Source organism: Accipiter gentilis, chromosome Z, assembly GCF_929443795.1.
Source record: "Accipiter gentilis chromosome Z, bAccGen1.1, whole genome shotgun sequence".
NCBI lineage: Eukaryota > Metazoa > Chordata > Aves > Accipitriformes > Accipitridae > Astur > Astur gentilis.
Genome location: NC_064919.1, coordinates 77,460,667 through 77,479,435, shown reverse-complemented (window position 1 = coordinate 77,479,435; position 18,769 = coordinate 77,460,667). Strand labels below are relative to the sequence as shown.

At 43.8% G+C, this 18,769-nt stretch overlaps 1 protein-coding gene across 2 annotated transcripts in view; it reads right to left on the bottom strand.

The window, feature by feature from the left end:
* The window catches only part of CCBE1 (collagen and calcium binding EGF domains 1), a 100,311-nt gene that overhangs the window by 22,551 nt on the left and 58,991 nt on the right, over positions 1-18,769 (bottom strand). For both annotated transcript variants that reach the window (XM_049795851.1, XM_049795850.1), the window contains exon 3: positions 2,544-2,596. In XM_049795851.1, the coding sequence (XP_049651808.1) occupies positions 2,544-2,596 (53 nt within the window). The remainder of the gene's footprint in view (positions 1-2,543; positions 2,597-18,769) is intronic.

Genomic DNA, 18,769 nt, shown 5'->3' with positions numbered 1-18,769 from the left:
AGAAAAGGGTGAGGAGCTCTTTTTTGACCTGCTTCGCTGGTCAGATGGAGCAGGAAGAGATGCTACAGGGGGAATCAGACGCACAAAGAAAACTCCTCTCGATGTCTTCTGAGGATCATTGCTCCCTGCCCCTGCAGCTGAAACTCAGAGCAAGAAGGTGAGTCCAAAGCAAGTGAAATGCAGAACCTGGGGGCATGGGCTCATCTGGGCTGCACTGATTTCTGTTGCTTTTCAAGGGCAGATGAGAAATAACAGGACAGAAACCAAAGATGGACATGGACAAAGACACAACCCTTTGGGAAAGTCTGGTTTGATAACAGCTGTCCAAGAAGGAGATCGGTGTCTTCCGGAGGCAGCCATAAGAGGGTGGACAAGGGAGGGTCTATCCCTCTCCCAACCCTCCTCTCTGCACCCACTGCTAAATCACAGAGAAGACAGGGCTGGAACTACTTCTCATGGCTTTGACTTGCCAGTACTGGATTAAAAGGTACAGATGTGCTCTAATAAACTCACATCTGTAATGTATTTATGTGCCTGTGTCAAGATATGCATTTCATACAGCTACTCTGTCAAGATTATGCCAAAACAACATGTGAAGAGCCAAGTGATGTCTTGTAACAGAATAAGTGAAACAAGTGCTTCACTGAATCATGTTTCTCATTCTTATACTGATGGCCCAATACTGTCTCAGATGTTATAGCAATTGCTGTGGCCTCTGAAGTTCAAGGCAAAATCGAGATTGAGCTGAAAAAGGGGGAATGGAGATACACAGGGAGAGAAGCCACAGCCAGCAGAGAAATTCAGTTAGTGGCAGAAACTTTCAGGTTACTGAGATGCAGTTAATAGACAGGACTAAGTGAAGTCAGTGGGTACATAATAAAAGCTGCTTTCATAATCACCTAAAACCTCAAGAGATGAAAATCAGAAGTCATAAATAATATATTGCCATGGCTTTCATTTTATTTTTTCTCCTATTACTTTTCCTGCTGTATCCATTATATTTAGTGAATAACCAGCATATAAAACTGTTACAATCCATAGGAAAGCTGGAGGCTAGGCTGTAGAGTCCTGGCTTCTTTCCACTGTGAAAGGAGTCAGGGCTTCTGCCTCCTATGTACAAAACTGACTTCTACAAGACAGCACAATCAAATCCTCCAAGTGTCCATCTTGCACTGGAGCTGTCATCTCATGCCACACACACACAGACAAAACTCACTGCAAAACCATGCAACAAGGAACTCCTTGTGAGTATGGACTTCACCCAAACCCTACCCAGATTCCTGGTGCTTGGGCAGGCACCATGAGCTGCTTCTTTGCAAGGAAGGAGCAAAAGCATAATTCTGGTTTTAAGAAGATGTGGGTTTTTTTTGTTTTGTTTTGTTTTGTTTTTTTTTTTTCTTCTTTTACCTTTTTTTTGCAACCAGTGTTCTAGTGTTTCCAGCCAGCAGCAAAGAAGATACAAATTTAAAAAAAAAAAAAAGCAAAGCAGCAGGATCAGAATTTGGGTTACAATCCCTGTCGGCTGGAGACTGTAACTCAAAACCCAGCTGATTTTCTCCAGTATGTTAATTTGTCACTTTTCTTTTCAAAACATAACCAACCCAAACTGGGAAAACCGTCAGGTCAACTTGAGGCTTTCCATATGTCATCAAATAGAAGGTTATGTTACCATAAACCAACTTTTTAACCTGCTTTTTGGAGCAAACAAGGTTTATTGGCTTGTCATCTCTGGCCATTTGCTTCTGCCTGACAGTTCCTCTGCTCCTATAATTTCAGAGTCAATTTCATCCAAATTGGACAAAGTGGTGGGAGTGATTGAAGAAGTCACATTGTTACTGCTCACGTGAAGCCATTGGCTGGGTAGACCCAACAGAGGCCTCCCCCAGGGTCAAGACAGCAGAGCTCAGGCTTTTCCTAAGTGAGATCTTGTTGCAGCAAAGTCTGAGCATTGGGACCCCAGTACTGCCTTTGCAAAGTGTACAGGCAGCTCCCCTCTGCCAGGAGGGGATCATTCCCTTTTCACTACTGCATGAACTGTCCTGGGTAATTCTCCTTCTCCCTCTGCCCCTGGTGACAATGAAGCCATGCCCATGACCAGGAGAGGTGGTGGAAGAGAGATGCCATTTGGCGATGTCTCTTGTCGCTGACTTACAAGCCAAATCAGCTGTCCTAGATCCAAGGGGTACATGGGGAAAGCCATCAGGAAAGGAAGGGTGTCCTCCTGGTTGCACACAGTGCTCCCACATACCTAGCCAAGAGCAGAATCTGTCCCTCTGCAGCAGGTCACGGTACAAGATCTGTGCAGCCACGTGTACTTAGAAGAGGATCAAGGCTTGGCACGCTAAGCAAAACTTTTGGAAGACACTGATCTTTTTATTTTCCCAACAATTTATTGGAAACAGTTCCTCCACTGACACATGAGATACGCCTGAGCCTGTGGTTATATCAGGATGCTCTTCCAAACCAGCAGTATGGACAACAGGGCAAACGGGCCAAGACAAATGCATGGGGACACAAGGGGTAAGAACAGTGAAATTACATACCTTCAGGGATGCACTGTCCAAGAACAAACTTATAACCCTTACAGCATTTTTTCCTGAAAAACAATAAAATAAATAAATGAATAAATATATATATTCTCTAAAGGTTGGTGCTGCCTTTAAAAACAGTCATAGGTAGGTCATGGATGCGATGAACCAAACAAGATGAGGATCCTGACCTTTGCAGTTGAAGGTATCAGCAGTAAAGAATGCAACATGGAAACCTACCACTCGGTCCATGAGGCATTTTAAATGATAGCATGGCCAGCCCCCTCAGGAACCTGGACTGGCTACCCAAACGCTGACCCCAACGCTGCTCCCTTGTGTTGAAAGGATGCAGCGCACCTCGGTGCTGTCCATATACACAACTCAGGTCATAATTTTCATGATATGATGAAGGGCGTTTTCAAACATCTGTCATTACAATGTAAACTTGCAGAAAGGGGTAAGTCTCAGTGATGAGTACACACAAGATAAATGTTATCAGTGATTTCTCATCTTTTAATAAACCTGGAATGTGATAAGTGAAATATACTGGGTATTTCAACTAGAGCAAGGGAAAGTACCTTATATAGACGGGGACAAAACTGCAGCAAAGAGTCAACAGGATCAGATACTTTTTATGTGCCTATGATATGAACAGTCTCAGTGCTGAGAAATTAATGTTTCTGAAACACTGGCCTGGAATGACACTTAGGCATTCAGCTATACCTGCTTGTTTGCTTTCTAGGCAGCAAACCACATCAAGTCACCAGGAGTCCCAGCAGTGCTGAGGAGCCTTTACAAATTGGCTTGAGAACTACTTGCTGCAGGGGCCTGGTGACCTGCAAAGTGTCCCATGTTGGTGGCTACCAGGATTGCCGCAAGAGAAGCAAACTGCTGTTCAGTGTGCTATTTTATCAAGTCGACGTGAGTCTGAGGGGGGCCAAACCCTGTATTTTACAAATTCACAGTTTTTCATGCCTTGTGGACATGCTGAAATATCAGCAAAATGGGAAACCATCCATTTGGTCTTATCCTTTAATTCAATAACTGACGCAGAAGAGTGCTAAAACCATGGCAGTCAATGACACAACACTCCCCTGGACAACACGCAGCCATCACAAATCACCATTACATTGAATTTAAATCAACTATCAGTTGCAACTGACCACTTAAAACAAACAATGCACTACTCCAAACTATGTAAAAACAAACTCTGGCTCCACATTTTACCCTCTTCCAAAGATTAGCTGAAATATAAATTATGCTTAATGAAGGTTGAACATCTGAAGAGGAAGACTTGCTTTGTTATGCAAACAGTGGTCCCTCATTAGACTTTTCTCCAAACATTGCTGTGAAGTTTTATCTGCAAGACAAACAAATGCAGGAGGAATGAGTTCAAAGGTGCATCAGGGAGGCTGTTCATTTGCTGCAAGCCATGCCGATGGCTTTCCAAGAGCATATTCATCTCCTCCTGTCTGCAGAAGAAGAGAGGCTGATAAAGGCTTGCTTGTAGCTGCTCTTCAGAGGGACATGCAGCCTGGCTTGAGAGAGGGCTGGGAGATGGGAGAGGAAGGCATCCCTGCCATGAGATGCCAACCTGTGGGGTTGTACCAGCCAGAACTAAACAGAAAGAGGGAGCAGCAGCTTTCATAATTTCTACCCTTCTTCCTGGGAATTCCCACTTCATTTTCAGGCTTAGGACCCTTAGGACTCCCATCCTTGGAGTGGCTTGTGGCAGCAGATGCCAACCTCAGCTGGCACAGCCTGCTCCTGGGTAAGGGCTCACTTGCTGGGAACCTTGCAGGAGCTGCCCCTCTCCTCTCAGCTTGGCTGGCAATGGCTTTTGGCTGGACTTGTTGGCTTTCTTGTAGCTAAATTGTGGTTTTATCTGCCTTGCTGGATTCTCCTGATAGCCAAACTACTTGCCCTGATCAAACCTCTCTCCTACAGCCACACACTGAGAACCCATCATACGCTGAGCTACAGCCATTAGATACTGTCCTGGAACCTTGAAGCAAGCACAGCCTTGCGTAGCCTTGCTGGGGGTTGCTCCAGTTAAAGCAACTGGAAAATTGTGCTGCCCTGGCAGATATCCAAGACCCTGCTGAAATCTGTCTCTTCAACAGCTTCTTGCAGCAATGAGTTCCACAGGGAGATGAGATGTGTTTGAGAAATCATTTGCTTGTTTTCCATCTCCAATTTTCCCAGGGTTTACTGGTAAGGAGATCTGGAAATATTTTCTCCAAATACCTGCAGATTTTTCCACATCATGAAAGCTTTAAATCACACCTAAAGAAGTGGTTTAGAGGAGAGATACCCTGCTTTCAGGGTCACACTCCAGAAACCAATTCCCCATGATAATTGGTTCCCAATTCAAGATTACAGATCTCTGTATTGGCACAGCCTGTACTCAACAGCAAGCTTCAGACATCAGAATGATTTGGCCAGGGAAACTGCTACTTTAGGGTTAATGCACAGGAAATACAATACAGCAATACCCATTTCTCTGAATATTACATTTTAACCCTGGGATTCCTGCGTGCTTTAGCTTTTTACATTCTTAAAGAGAAATCTGTCAAAATGATTGACACATGAGTTGATCATTAGCAAAGGCATTTTAATAGCAATACTCATTTTCAGACATCCAGCTCCAGGTTGACATGTCTAATCAACGTTGCACAGCAGCAATCTCGTTATACATAATGAGAGGTAAGAGGGGGGTCCCCACTGATAATTGTAGCTACTGAATAACTTTCAGCAAGGCAGTTGCTACGCAGCTGTACGTGTGAGCATGCATCAAACACAAACTAATACACAGCTGTGTAAGAAGCTCAACCACTAAAACTTGGATCTAAGGGGAAATTAAGTTGATCCGTTAACTTTAAATCTGGTTTCCAAAAGGAGAAACTTCTGGCAGACTTCTCTGTTACAGCTTTTAATGGGGTGTTTCAGCTATTAAAAACATAGCAACTTCTGATTCTTATGCAGTCTTCACTCAGGAACATGTACAAGCCCAAATGCGCAGAGGGCTTTGGGCACCACGATTTCGAAAACTGTAACGTCTAGCTTTTGTATTACCTGTAAGAAAATCCATAGCGATAGGGACTCTCAAAGCAAAGTCACCATTTTTTTCTGAATGATAGCTGCAGGAAAAGCGGGAAGATACTGAGCTACTCCCCTCTGCTCTGGAGGTCGAGGTGCTCCTGGACCACTGAATGTCAGAAGATGGGATCTAGCGTCAAACCTCTGATACCAATAAACACATCCATGACGAGGCAACCAGCAGATCTGCCTTCGTTGCAGGCTTCTGTGGCCCATCACTTTGCAGACTGAGAGGAGAGCTGACTTCTCCAGGAGCACCCCCATGTCCCATTGCCCACGGGTCCCCCCCGAGGGTGCCTGACACACGGCAGTGCACGAGCACGGCACCCCTGCCCCATCTTGAAAAGCAGTAGCTGCTTGATAGCATCGCCCCAGACAGGCAGGAGGAAAGGCAAGATGCAAAGAATGTGGCTTAATTAAGCCAGCACTTTATTAAGTTAGCTTATCTGGCAGCTATCAGCAGTAACTCATCCAGTGCAGACCACGGTTTTTCCCCTTAATTGTTTCCACCTGGTGCAGAGCTGCCATCGCCCCCAGCCCACCTCCCGCTTTGCACCAGGACACGGTGGCGGGTGGCAGTGCCGGAGAGACCAGGGTTTACTGAACTGAGAAAATACTTCTGTGTGAGAGGGAAAGGAGTGATTCAGGGTCCTAAGGCAGCTGAAATGCTTTGGAAATGCAAACAGTAACAGGAGAAACATTTAGAGTGATAATTAACCTGTATCTGTCTGCAGTAACGCAGCAGCGACTTGGGCTGTGACGGCGGCTGGCTCGGAGCTGCTTGGTGAGTTATTGAGGTTTTGGTTAGCTTCAGCAAAGAGGCAACTCTCAAACTCCATCATGACTATTGTGTTGAAAAAGATACATAATGGCCATTTAGTGATTGAAAAAAGGGAAGCAAAGAGGAAATGCGAAGGGAAGGAAAAAAGAAAAGTTTTATACTGGTTTCAGATGAACATCATATGTTAAGGAAACTTTTGCTAAAGATGTCAAAAGTAGAAACAGAGGAGTACACCCGAGGAAATATTTGCCTCCTAGGAGCAAAGCAGACACAGAAATCCCTATGCTGAGTTAGAAAGTGATTTCTTAGGATAAAATATTACCCTTACTTTAGCGCTACAATGCTGGGATTCAGACAGACAGACAGCCTCCAGGATAGCTCCACCCAGACAGAGGTAATTCAAGCAGAGGCACTTCACCTCCAATTCACTGAGGCTAGGAGCACACACATGGACAGTTTCTATAGCTCAGCTGATGCCTGAGGTCGCTTCACAGGAAGATGCAGCAGCTCCATAGGTGGTCAGGCAGGTCAAATCCCTCTTCTCTGACACGCTATTTCTGACCCATAAATGTCAGAAGAGTCACAGTTTAGGGGGTGTAAAAGCTGCTTAACATTTTGTGTAGGATTAGATATATCAACACTGTTCTCGCAGGTCGGTGCTGGTAGAAAGTAATGGTAATACAGTCAAGCAAATATAATTAATTAAAAAAAACAATTTCCTGTTGGGAAAAGCTAGAAAAAAAAATTTTAATCAGATTTCTTCAGCCAATGTCATAACATGAACTCTGAAGAATTTGTGCCATATCTTGAAGACCTGAGTCAGCAAAGGCTATGGCACGGCTGTGTTTAATTGCACAAAGGGGTCTTTGTTAGACTGGCTCCTTATTGTGCCTGCCCAGTGTTTCTTTTTGATCACCCTGACTTTGAGAAATACACAGTGCAGCAAAAATGCAGATATAAAATACAGCAATTAACTTACAAAAAGAGAGCTATAAAAGCAAGCCAACAAGGTACATTAAAAAAAACCCCTTGTTTTTCTCATATTCTATATAAAATCCAAATGAGGGACAGGTCTGTCTGCCAAAGCATGTGCAGACAAAGCCCATCTGCAGCACAAGTGTATTAAGGAAGCAGCTCAGTAGCTGTGCACAGTTTCGCCATAATTCACATGGAGAGAAGATTTATGGCAACATGGTGTAAAACTGAAGCAATACACTTTATTTTTGTTTGGCTTTCCATGGGATACATACCGAAATCTTGAGTAAGAGAGGATGGCTTCCCCGCAGACACTTGCTCAGCATACACTTTGCCATGATTTCCAGACTTAGTCCTTTTTCACAGTTTTGTAAAAAAGACAATTTATGTTCACATTGGGTGTAACACAAGGTCCAAGGCCAGCCCAAGCCCTTCCAGTCACCATCCCAGCTGAGAGTGAATAACACAAGTACAGTGATGTCTTCCACTGCCTAGGAAATGCTGCAGCACCTGTATATGTGCGCTTCTTTATTTCTCTTAATTGACAGAATAAAGCAGGATTCGCCTGAACAACCACAGAGACAATGCTTCACCAGCAAAGCTGGAACTCAGACCTCAGCCAGCAAATCACTGCAACCTATTACTTGATTTCTCTGAAAGCCACATTTTCAGTGATTAATGCGTTGCCTGAGTGTAAGCCGTGTTTCTCGTCAGCTACTTAAGTCAAATAAATTTACCCACATGTAACAGCTTTTCTTAGGAAAAACCAGCCCTGCTATCTGCTCTTTTGCTCAGCTCTGGCTATTAAGACTGATACCAGCCATGAAATCCCATTCCAGTTATTGCTAATGGGAAGGTTTTGATAAGACTCAGTTCCTGGGCTCCTCTTTCGTGAACCCAAGCCAGGGACCAGATCCTCCCCTGACCAAAGTCACATGCCTCCGTTGACTCTGGGGAACTGTGCCAGTTCTTACTCAGGCAGGCTCTGGCTGATGCTCTTGAAAGCTCTCAGACACGCTCCTTGGCTGCTCCTTACTGTAATGCATTGTTAACTGACTCCTTCTCTCCTCAAAGTGCTCTTTCATGTCACCTTTTTATGGTCAAAGGGAGTTTTATGGCAGCGGAGTATAAACTGTAGTTCCTTCTCAGAAGGGACCTTCCAAACTGATATGATGGTTCGCAGCCTCTGCAGAGCATGCTATTTGTGAATGTGTGAAGCTCATTTCTCTCTATAAAAGAGCAAAAAAGACTTCAAGGGGTGCAAGAAACCCTCCACCCTGTGTGGGTGGGTCTCTGTGGGCCTTGGTGTTACAATAGGCGCTGACCTGCATGAAACTGGAGAATGCACAAAGAGCCAAACTTCACAGTTCTGGTGAACTTAGCCACCAAAAAAGTCTGTCCTTTTTGTAGCAGTCCCTGGGCCTTTGTTCTCCATGGACACAGCGCAGGACATCTCGTCATGATGGGGTTTGTGGTTTCATTTAAGTAAATGAGATGCGATGAGGTGTCCAGCAGAGGTGTTCAAACAAAATCTGGGCAGGCAGACCGCTTCCCCAACACATCTCCCTGTGTCAGCAGACCAGAAGTCCCAGGAGACCATGGCTTTTGGACTACTTTAGGACTTCTGCGATGCAGAGAAAGGGGTTGGTATGAAAATCCTGCAGGCAGGCCCACAAGAAAGAAAGAGCTCATGAGCTTCTACTTGCTACAGGCGGACGGTGGCAACTAAAACTCAGCTCACTAAGTGGCAACTAAGACTCAGTCCAGTCTCTTCTGGGCAGAATACAGACTTGTAGAAATGTTCCTGACATCCTTCCTTCCAATGTGTAATGAAAGAAAAAAGGTCGTATTTCCACGTGAACCATACAGACTAGGGCTCCACATTTTTGGGGAAGCCGTAACACCGTGTCAGTCCCTAGCTCAAGCAGAGCCTCGGTGCTGCAAACACATCGACTAACCACAGACTATTCGGCATTTTTTTCTGCAGCACAGACCAACTGGCGGCACTGGTAACCATCAGTGTTTGTACCTCACTTAGCATACCAATACTTAGTCCAAAAATGACTAAGTAAAAATCTCCCTGTGAATATTCTCTAGGCAAAGAAGGAAACTCTCAGGAGGAAAATGTTACACAACTTCAGAAAAGCAATTACCCCTGCTGCCACTGGAAAAGACATTTGTTGGATATTTTACATGCATGTGAACATCATTCTCAAAATCACAGATGTGATTCCTTCAGCGCTGGACTGTACTTTCTTTCCCGCTTTCTTGGATTTTTATTTCATTGTTTTTTGGGTCTTATTTCCTTAATGCAAGGGAATGCTCATGTGGTTTATCACTAGACAGCATGTCAAAAATAGCAGAATGATTAAATAAAAGACTTTTGACTGTTCTCATCTGCTTAGACTCAGCTTCATATACATGCTGTCAGCTTTGTCTTGCTCTCTTTTCTTACAAATTTCTTTTATTTTCTGGCACTGTACCAAGAAAATTATTTTGTTTAGCTTCACAGGTGAAGTTGGTATGTTTTCTTCAGAACCAAATTAATGTTTGACAGGTGTGAAATTTGAGGGGAAGAAAAAAAAAGAATTTTATACAAAGATAGCACTGTTTGCATTTACTACATAGTCTAATGAACTGGCAAAGTATAATGCATCCCCATAAATATATTGTCATTTCTAAGAACAAGTAGCCTTCTAAATCTCAATTGAAATGATCCAAGATTGAGCCTGTGTTTTAAAATAACTCACCGCTTTGAGATTTAAAGTACGAAAAGCAAGCAAAAATCTTTTTTTCCACCACCTCTGACTTCCAATTAGAGGACTGCAAGCCAAATTTCCTTCCAAGTCTGTAAATAGTATGTCTTGCTGACGGCACACATTCAATTATTTATCTAACCCAAGGTGAGCCAGAGTACAGGACTAATCACAGCACATCTGTCCTGTCTCTTGGATTTTTTTAAACTTCCATGACTCTTCGTTTTGTAGCTCCAATTTCCTACCAAATATCCATGCGAGATAGAGAGTAATAAATTCCATTTTAGTACGGAAGGCAGAGCCAGAGTAGTGCTGCAAGGAGCTGCGCTCACTCGCTGGCTGCTGTGCTGGTGCTCGGTCACTGGAGTCAAACAGCAATAAATTGCTGGCAAGCTCTTAGACTTACTGAATCCAGTCCAATCCAACCCTGTTTATACAGCATCTTTCATCAACAAGATCACAAAAATGCTGCATAAGCAATGTCTAATAAACTCCTTTCGATAAACAATAAGAGGCAAGCGCCTTTTACAGACGCATGCACAGAAAAACACATCATAGAAACTATGCAAGGAAGTCAGATTTCTAAAGCTAGCTCTCCAAACAGGACATAAATCCCAATTAACCTTCAGAGACAAGCTAGTAACTCAGTCTGCATTCACTTAGGGGTGAGTTGCATGTAAGGGCCTGATCCTGGTTCTGCAGAAATCTCTGGCAGCTTTGCCATGAACACGTGTCAGACTGGGAACAGGCTTGGACCAAGGCTCAGGATGATGGGTGAGCCCACGCTCAGCTCTGAGGATGTCCTACAATTGGACTTCTTGGAAGTACAGTTTCAGACAATCACTCGTGGCATGAACTTAATCAAGTCTGGCTGACATTTGTCATTGGAAATTGTTGCAAACCTCTTCCCAGTTTTGATGGATTCAGGATTTGACATCCACCCCTGCTCCCATATGTGCCCTGTAGGCACGCCATCCATATATAACCTACACCATCCATCCAGACCCTAGACACAGACACAGATATTTAATCCAGATATTTAACAGGTATTTTAATTTGTGATGGTTCTTGAAATTCAGCTCTGGGAAGAAAGCAAGCGAGTAAGTCCAGCCAGGCTAATGCTTCCCATTTAAATAGTCTAGCAGCGGGGAGAGCCAGACACAAAGCCATCAGCTTTTACGAAAGTGAAATAGCACAGAAAAATAATTTAAGAAAGATGCCACTCTGAGCACCTCATTTTCTACCCTGGCTACCCCCAATGTCTAGATGACACCTTGGTTTCCAGCACTGAGCTGGAAGATAACAGACAGTGTGAGGAAGATGTCTGCATTTGGACACTCTGCCTCTCTGTTGTGGAAAACTCATATTGAAAGGACAAGACACCTCACAAGGTATGGAGGTTTATGTGAGTCGTTCCAGATTAAAGGGAAACTGGGCACTCTCTATATACCATCTACAGACAAGGGGTATGAAATGGCTCCTATCTTCACAGCACACACTTTATAAGAGTGCAAAAAGTATAGTGAACTAATTCTTTACATTATGAGTCACATAAGGAAGGGTGCTCAACAGCCACTTATGCCTAAGGATTTTTGTCCTTCTGGTACTGGCTTAGAGTCACCGGGGCATGACCCTGGTTCAGCACAGCCAAGGGAACTTCTCAAGTCGAGGTTTCAGCCATTCTATAAGCAGCAGAAATAAATTCTAGGAACCACCCCCCCTTCCTTCGCCCCATAATTTTAGAAAAAGACATTCACAGCATAATTTTGCTTGTAACAGACCTTTGGAAATCATCGGATCCAAGCGCACCTGACAGCTGGGTTACTGCTCAGAGACTCTCCCCAATAAGTTTGAATGTCTTCAGGGATGGACGTTGCTTCACTTCTCTGGGACCCTCCTCCAGTGCTTAACCACTTCACTGTGTGTTTTCCCCCTTTATATCTACTTAAGATGTCCCTGCTGCAACTCATGGCTCTTGTCTCATGTCCTTTTGCAGTGCACCTTTGATGAAGGTCTGGCTCTGTCTTCTCTATAACTCCTCATTAGGTAGTTGGAGACACCAGTTAAATTTGCCCCTTAGCTCCCTCTTCTCCAGACTAAGCAAACAGAGCTCCCTTGGGCTCTTCTTGAATATAATGTTTTCCAGCCCCTGCGCATCTTAGCTCCAGTTTGTTGATAAGTGTACAAAACCGTAGGTAACCAAATCAAAAAGTATCACTAGCAGATATTCTTTAAAAATATTAAAGAAAAGGGAAACAAACAAACAAAGCCCCCAAAACCCCAAACAACAACAAGAAAAAGGAAAAAAATAGTTATTTGTTCAATTGCAATGGAATGCTAGCTTTGGTCCCCTCCCACTATTTTCTCTCCCCTCTTTTCTCTATTTTCGCAATAAAATTTTAAAAGGAGAAAAACTAAAAAAATGTAGTAAATCTTGAATGAAATACAAACAATGCTATTTGTCATGACAGTATTTTCAAACAAAAGAGTTGGCCAGCTCTGATCACTATCTAAGCAACAAGACCAACTTAAAATTGCACTTCTAATATATGTTCAACATCAATAGCAGCAATGGAATTAACTTCTTAATGTAAGCCCTTGGAAATCTCTATAAAGAGACTAAAAAATATATTATTTCAAGAGCATTTCACTGATCCAGATGTTTCTCTCCTTTTCCCCTCTGTTTTATTGTTCCCAGAGAAGACCTTGTAAAAGCTGAAACTGCTTATTAAGTATACAGACTTAATGAATTGGACAAGGAAAGAAGTAATTCTTAACATAATATGTTCGGAAGTCAGATCCATGTTTATTGTTCACAGAGATGATAGCAAAATACTCTCTATATACAGAGCAGTCTCTGTTAGGACAGAATCTGTCTCCGTGAACTGCTTCCAGCATACAGAAAAGATTCATTTTTAAAACAACACAGTACAAAAGTTTGTTGAATTATGTAGTGATGCTGTAGCATGGCCCCAATGCCAAGGATTATTTTTAGAGCCACACATCTGCAGGTTATTTGTTGCAGGATAGAGTGGATGGAGCAAATCCTGAAACAATTCGCTAAGCAGACAAGCATTACTGGAACGAGCTGTTATTTATACGGTGTCACTAGAAGGCTTGGTATCTGGGACGCGGCAGTCGTATCTGTGCTGCCTGTGTAGCTGATGCTACTCTGCTTAGACTGCAGTCAGTAGATGACGGAAAGTTCATGGAGCAGCTTTTTGATGTGGCATTAGCCCCTCTGTTGAAAATGGCAGGAGCAGGAACACCATCCGGGCAACGAATGGGCCGTGGTGATTTTAGCACAGAGTGCGCCAGACTGGTGGTGCCCTCGATGTCAGTGCATCCCGCTCTTTAATTTGTGAGCAAATGGGTGGCATGAGGCCAGTTTTAAAAATAAGAAGCAAAGCTGTTTTCAGAAACTTCCTTCCATTTCCCCACAGCACTGTGTCCCACACAGGGCTCAGCTTTCAAGACAGACAGAGACTGAACTTGGTGTCAATCGCCCGTCAGCCAAGTACGAACTGCAGCAGCAACCGCGCTGTGCCCAAACTGAACAAACCGCAGCCCCAGCCCCATGGAGAGACCATTTCCTATTGCCTAATTTAATGGAGCTGGCACTGGCTTCTGCTCCTCTCTCCCCACCCTGCTGCTGGAAGATGGCTGTAGCTCTGAATAACCTACTGAGTTTGAACACAAGACTTTTATGAGATGCTGAAATGCTATCAAGCCAACTCACCGCCCATTTCACTCTGAGTGCTTGCTACCTGCAACCATGTTCCTGCTGAAAGAAAGCCTCTCCTCCAGCCCCCTCTAACCCACTGCCCCGAAACTAGGGATGGGCTCTGCTACCAGGCATGATGTCTGGACAGCCTGAGATACGACCCAGAGGCACTTTGCTTTGGCCACCTATGAAACACTGAGAGCAAAGGTGTGGAAATGAGTCAAAGGAAGAGTGGACCTGCTGCAGGGCATCCCTTGTTGCTGGGATGGAGACCTGCAGGCAAAAACCCTTGGGATGCGCAAGGAAGCTGAGGAAGAAGGTCCCAAACCCAAACCTGGACCCTCCCATCCTCAGATGGCCGGTGAAGATTTGGTCCTGAGCTGGTGGGGATTACTTGTGATGAACATATGGGGACCCTCAAGTGTGATGAATTCTGGGAGGAAACTGGCACAACTTCTCACACTGCTGCTTGATGCTGGAAAACAAACATCAACCCCCCAGTCCTACCCATCTTTAAAAAAATTTGCTCTTCTAAAACAGCTCTTCCTTGAGAAAGGAAAATTGCAGCATCAGGATCTGTGACCTTGCCAAGATTACACTGCCTGGGAACAAAAAAGCAGCTTCAGCTGGTTTAGCCCCTTCATCAGAGAAACTAAACCATACAACTTTGGCCTGGCACACAGCTGGTAGTGAAGGTATGTGCTTCACCAGGAAAAATGTATTTTTTTGTTGCTTGATAAGCTTTATTCTCACTTTACCTATTAAGAAATAAATATTTCAATGTAAAGAAATGGAGTGTATAGATTTTAGACTTTTGGACCATTGCACAACATTATTTTACTATTTTTTCTTATAAGAGGGAAATATTTATAGTTGCAAAGAAATTAACCACAAAGTTCAAAATGGACCCAGTATTCTTGTTGTGGTGTGAACTGCGTGGTGTGCTGGGCTGTGCTCCCAACCCACCACCATGCTGTCCTTCAGAAGTGGATGTATGTCCTCAGCCAGTAAATAACTGAGAAAATACCCATCATGTCCATTTGTAAAGCACTTTGGAATGAAGGTGGTTTACATCTGGAAGTTCTTACCAACATGTAACTAGTGGGTTCATGGACAGTTGGGTGGCCCATACAAAAGCACGCTTAAACCTTTTGCATTATAGTGTGCCTTGTCTCAGGTAATTGCTTTTTTCTGGGCTATTTCAATTCATCTAAAAAGAGAAGTTCCATTCTTCTATGGTGCTCATGTTTCTCCTTCAATTTGACTGATTCTACTGTTCTACCGAGGCCTTTGCAAAATAGCAAGCGATGTTTCTAGCTGCCATTTTGATATTACTGGTGCAGAACCAAAGATCTTTTTTTTTTTTTTTCTTTCTTCCTTACTGTTTCTTGACAACGCTCAGTGCTGGGTTTCTTGCTCTTCCTTTACCATTAGCACATTTAAGGTATCGCAGTATAAATGTCTCACTACTGTAATGCCTGCCAATACGTAGGAAATATGGGGAAGGCTGGATGCTTGTGGAGGGACCTAGACCTGCTGCACAGCCCTCTCTGGAACCGTACCATGAACCTGACAAACTTGGTGTTGTTAACACAAAGGTTAAACGACTGCTACAACACACATGTCCATCTCTGCTAGTGCTTTATTCTCTATACAGTATTTAAATAGCATTTTCATGTCACAGCACTCATGGCTGAGAGGAGACCATTTTCCTCCAGGACATCCTCACAGGTACAAGGAGCATCTTCTCATGCCTGGGGGAAGCAGGCTGGATGCTTTGAAAAGGAAAGACCTCTTGCGTTCAGGGCAATCTGAAGAGAATACAGGCTGATGCAGGTACACAGGAGAAGAATATTGAAGGTGCCCTGCAAGGGGCTGCCCAACGGTCTCATCTGCCTCGGCCATAGCAACTGCATCGGCAACATCCTCTGGTCACCTACTGTTTTAAAAGCCTCTTTCTCTGAGATTAAGTATGGGACAAGTGTCAGTTGGGCTCTTAAAATCTATTTTCCAACTAAAACGAGTGACAGCACTGATTGCTTTTTGCAGCAGGGAAATTACGGCTGTGGCACTGGCCAGCAGCGGGATGGGGCCCCATCACCTGCGGGAAGCATTGACAGGCAATGGCAGATGCCACACTGATCAACTGCCCAGGACGAACCACAATCCTCGTCACAGGCATAGGCAACAGTCGTCACCTGCATCTAAAGTAAACAACTGGGGAAAGTTTGGGTGATTTCCTCCTACTACTTATGGTCCTCTAATGTGTTTCATGCTATGACCAGGAATTTTCAAGTTGATGTTGTACTTAAATAAGCATAATATAGAGTGACTGGCGAAGATAAGGGAGTACTGCGTTTTTTCTGACTGGCTTATCATGACTGCTGTGATCATGGGTGACAGTCACTTTGGCTCACCCAAGGCCAATTTTAGGTCACCCTGGAAAGTGCATGTTGTTTCCAAAAAGAGGTAAACACATTGTACACCCAAGGTATCGGTCTGCACTAGCCTGCAGAGACAATGCTAAGTTTAGATCTGAGGCTAAATCAGTATCAGCAAAGACAAGATTAGTGTTGCAAGATTCATACCTGTTTTGCTCTCAGAACATACACTTTTTGTCAATCTGGACTGCTTCTACATTCCTACCAACTTTTCTACATCTAATACTTGTGTGTTGTCTTTGAGCCCACTCCACAGTTCACACCAGTAAACTTTTGTGGAGGTAGTATTTTATGCAGAATAAAAGAAACTAGTTGTTTTCTTTCCTACTCTGTTCACAAGGTGGGGTTTTTTCCCCAAAAGACTCCAAGGAAGAAAACCCAACATTTTTACAGCCTCAGATATCAATCTGATTCTGCAAAGTTGTTTGAAAGTGCTATATTATATCTGGCGCACTCTAATATATTTGGAATAAAGGTTTGGCATGTGGAGTAAAACAGACTCCCCCAAACCCATGCATGCAAGCTCCAAACTGAAATTAATATCATGTGCATTCCTCGAGAAATTTCACCCCTTATTTTAGATTTTTTTTTCTCCCTTCTCTACCTAATGAAGTGCTTGTTCATCACTGTTACAACCCGATGTATTATAATCTCACCATCTGCATCATTTACATTCCCAAACATGGAATCTCGGCCAGATGTCTGACTTATCTCCAAGGCACTGACTTCAGGCACATGGTTTTTATTTAAATGAATCACAATACTAACAACAATCCAGTATCTATTATCTGTCACAACTGCAGGTAATAACTCAGAATAAATTTATCATGGGCTTTTTATTGTTGCCCACATAGATACTTCTGTGGATGAATCTCCTAAAGTGCAACAATAAAAATCAAATGAAAGGTAAGGTAGGATGTTAAGCAAAGTACTTCATTACAGAGGAAGTTTGCAGATTGCATTACAAGTGGAAGCAAAATGTGCAGCCCTTAGTAACATGGAGATACTGAAGCAATCCATGTTACAGTGACACTGAGAAACAAATCAGTGCCAGGGCAGCAGGTTGCCCCAAGCCCATATTTGTGTTAATTCTTTGAAGGATCCAGCAAAATCCACAGCACTGGTGCTCAGCAGTAACGAACATAAGCATGTGCAGGGCTGTCCATAACCTGAAAACACCACCACACTCTCCTGCTTGCACATAGAGCTTGCAGCTTCTACTAAGAACTTGTGTGGTGTTTGCTGGCACAAAACCCCCCACTTTTCCTTGAAATAAAAAGTACACCTTCATTTAGAAATGTGTCGTATTACATGTTTTCATCTGACTTGGATTTTGGACCTTTCCACACTCTTAATTAGTACTGGTAGTAGTAATAATATGTTTTTACTTCCATGATGTTAACCACTAGAGTATGAGTGCTGCAAATAGAAACTAAGTTCAACAGAGAGAGATCTCCAAGGAAACCGATAGTTCCTTACTTAGATTTCTTGGACTTCTCACCTAGATAATTCCTTAGATTTACTACCAAATGAACACCACTCTTTAGCTTTCACAGAGGAAAAGTACTGGTATTTATATTAGACTGACACCAAAGCATCTCTGGCATGGACCAGAATCCCAAGTCCTTAAGCAAACCCTGACCAACACAATAATCCCTGATCCAATATATTTTCAAGCCACAACTATGTCAGGGCTTGGAAGGCATACATGTGGACCAGGACAGAGCTCTCCACATCAGTGCATTGTGAGTGCAGGATAATCAATGCCATCACATCCCTTGTCATAACGATACATGATTTTCTGTGAAGTAGCTGAATTTCATCTCAAATTCACCCTGTCAGTGTGCAGAGCAAAGGCCCTGGCTAAGCACAGGTCCCTCTGTATTCAACAGAGAGGGACAGGCACTTCTGGAGAGCAGCCGAGCCTGGCAATGGCATGGCAAATCTCCTAACTCCAGTGCCTTGGTTAAGGGAGAAATGTAAGCAGAGAAAGCCTGGGCTTTAACGTCCCAGTTTTCAGCAGGGTTATCCAATTTTTTTAAAACTCTTTCAGAGCTTCACTGCTGTGGGAGGTGGTCAAAGGACACAAAACGGGGAAATTTGCACCAAAATCAAGAGGAGGAGATTGCCTCCTTTCTCACTCTGCCAACAGTCTCCAGCCACAGCCCACAGCTCTCCTCCTGGGATGGGGTGGGGAGACCCTGCGGAGGTACCTCCTCGAAGGAGACAACCCCCACGCACAAATGCATCACCCCACGTGGGAGGCTGGGCATGCGCCTGTGGTTTGACAGCCAAGCGTTGTGAACCGAGAGCTCCTAGAGAGAGGGGTCAGCCTTGAGGGAGCTCTTAGGGGAACTCTGTTTGCAGAGCTGCAGACAAGGGCAGCCGTCCCCTCAGCTGCGCAGCTCTACCAACCCTCCCTGTGGATTAAGCTGTTTTGTCAACCAGCAAGATGTTGCAATACT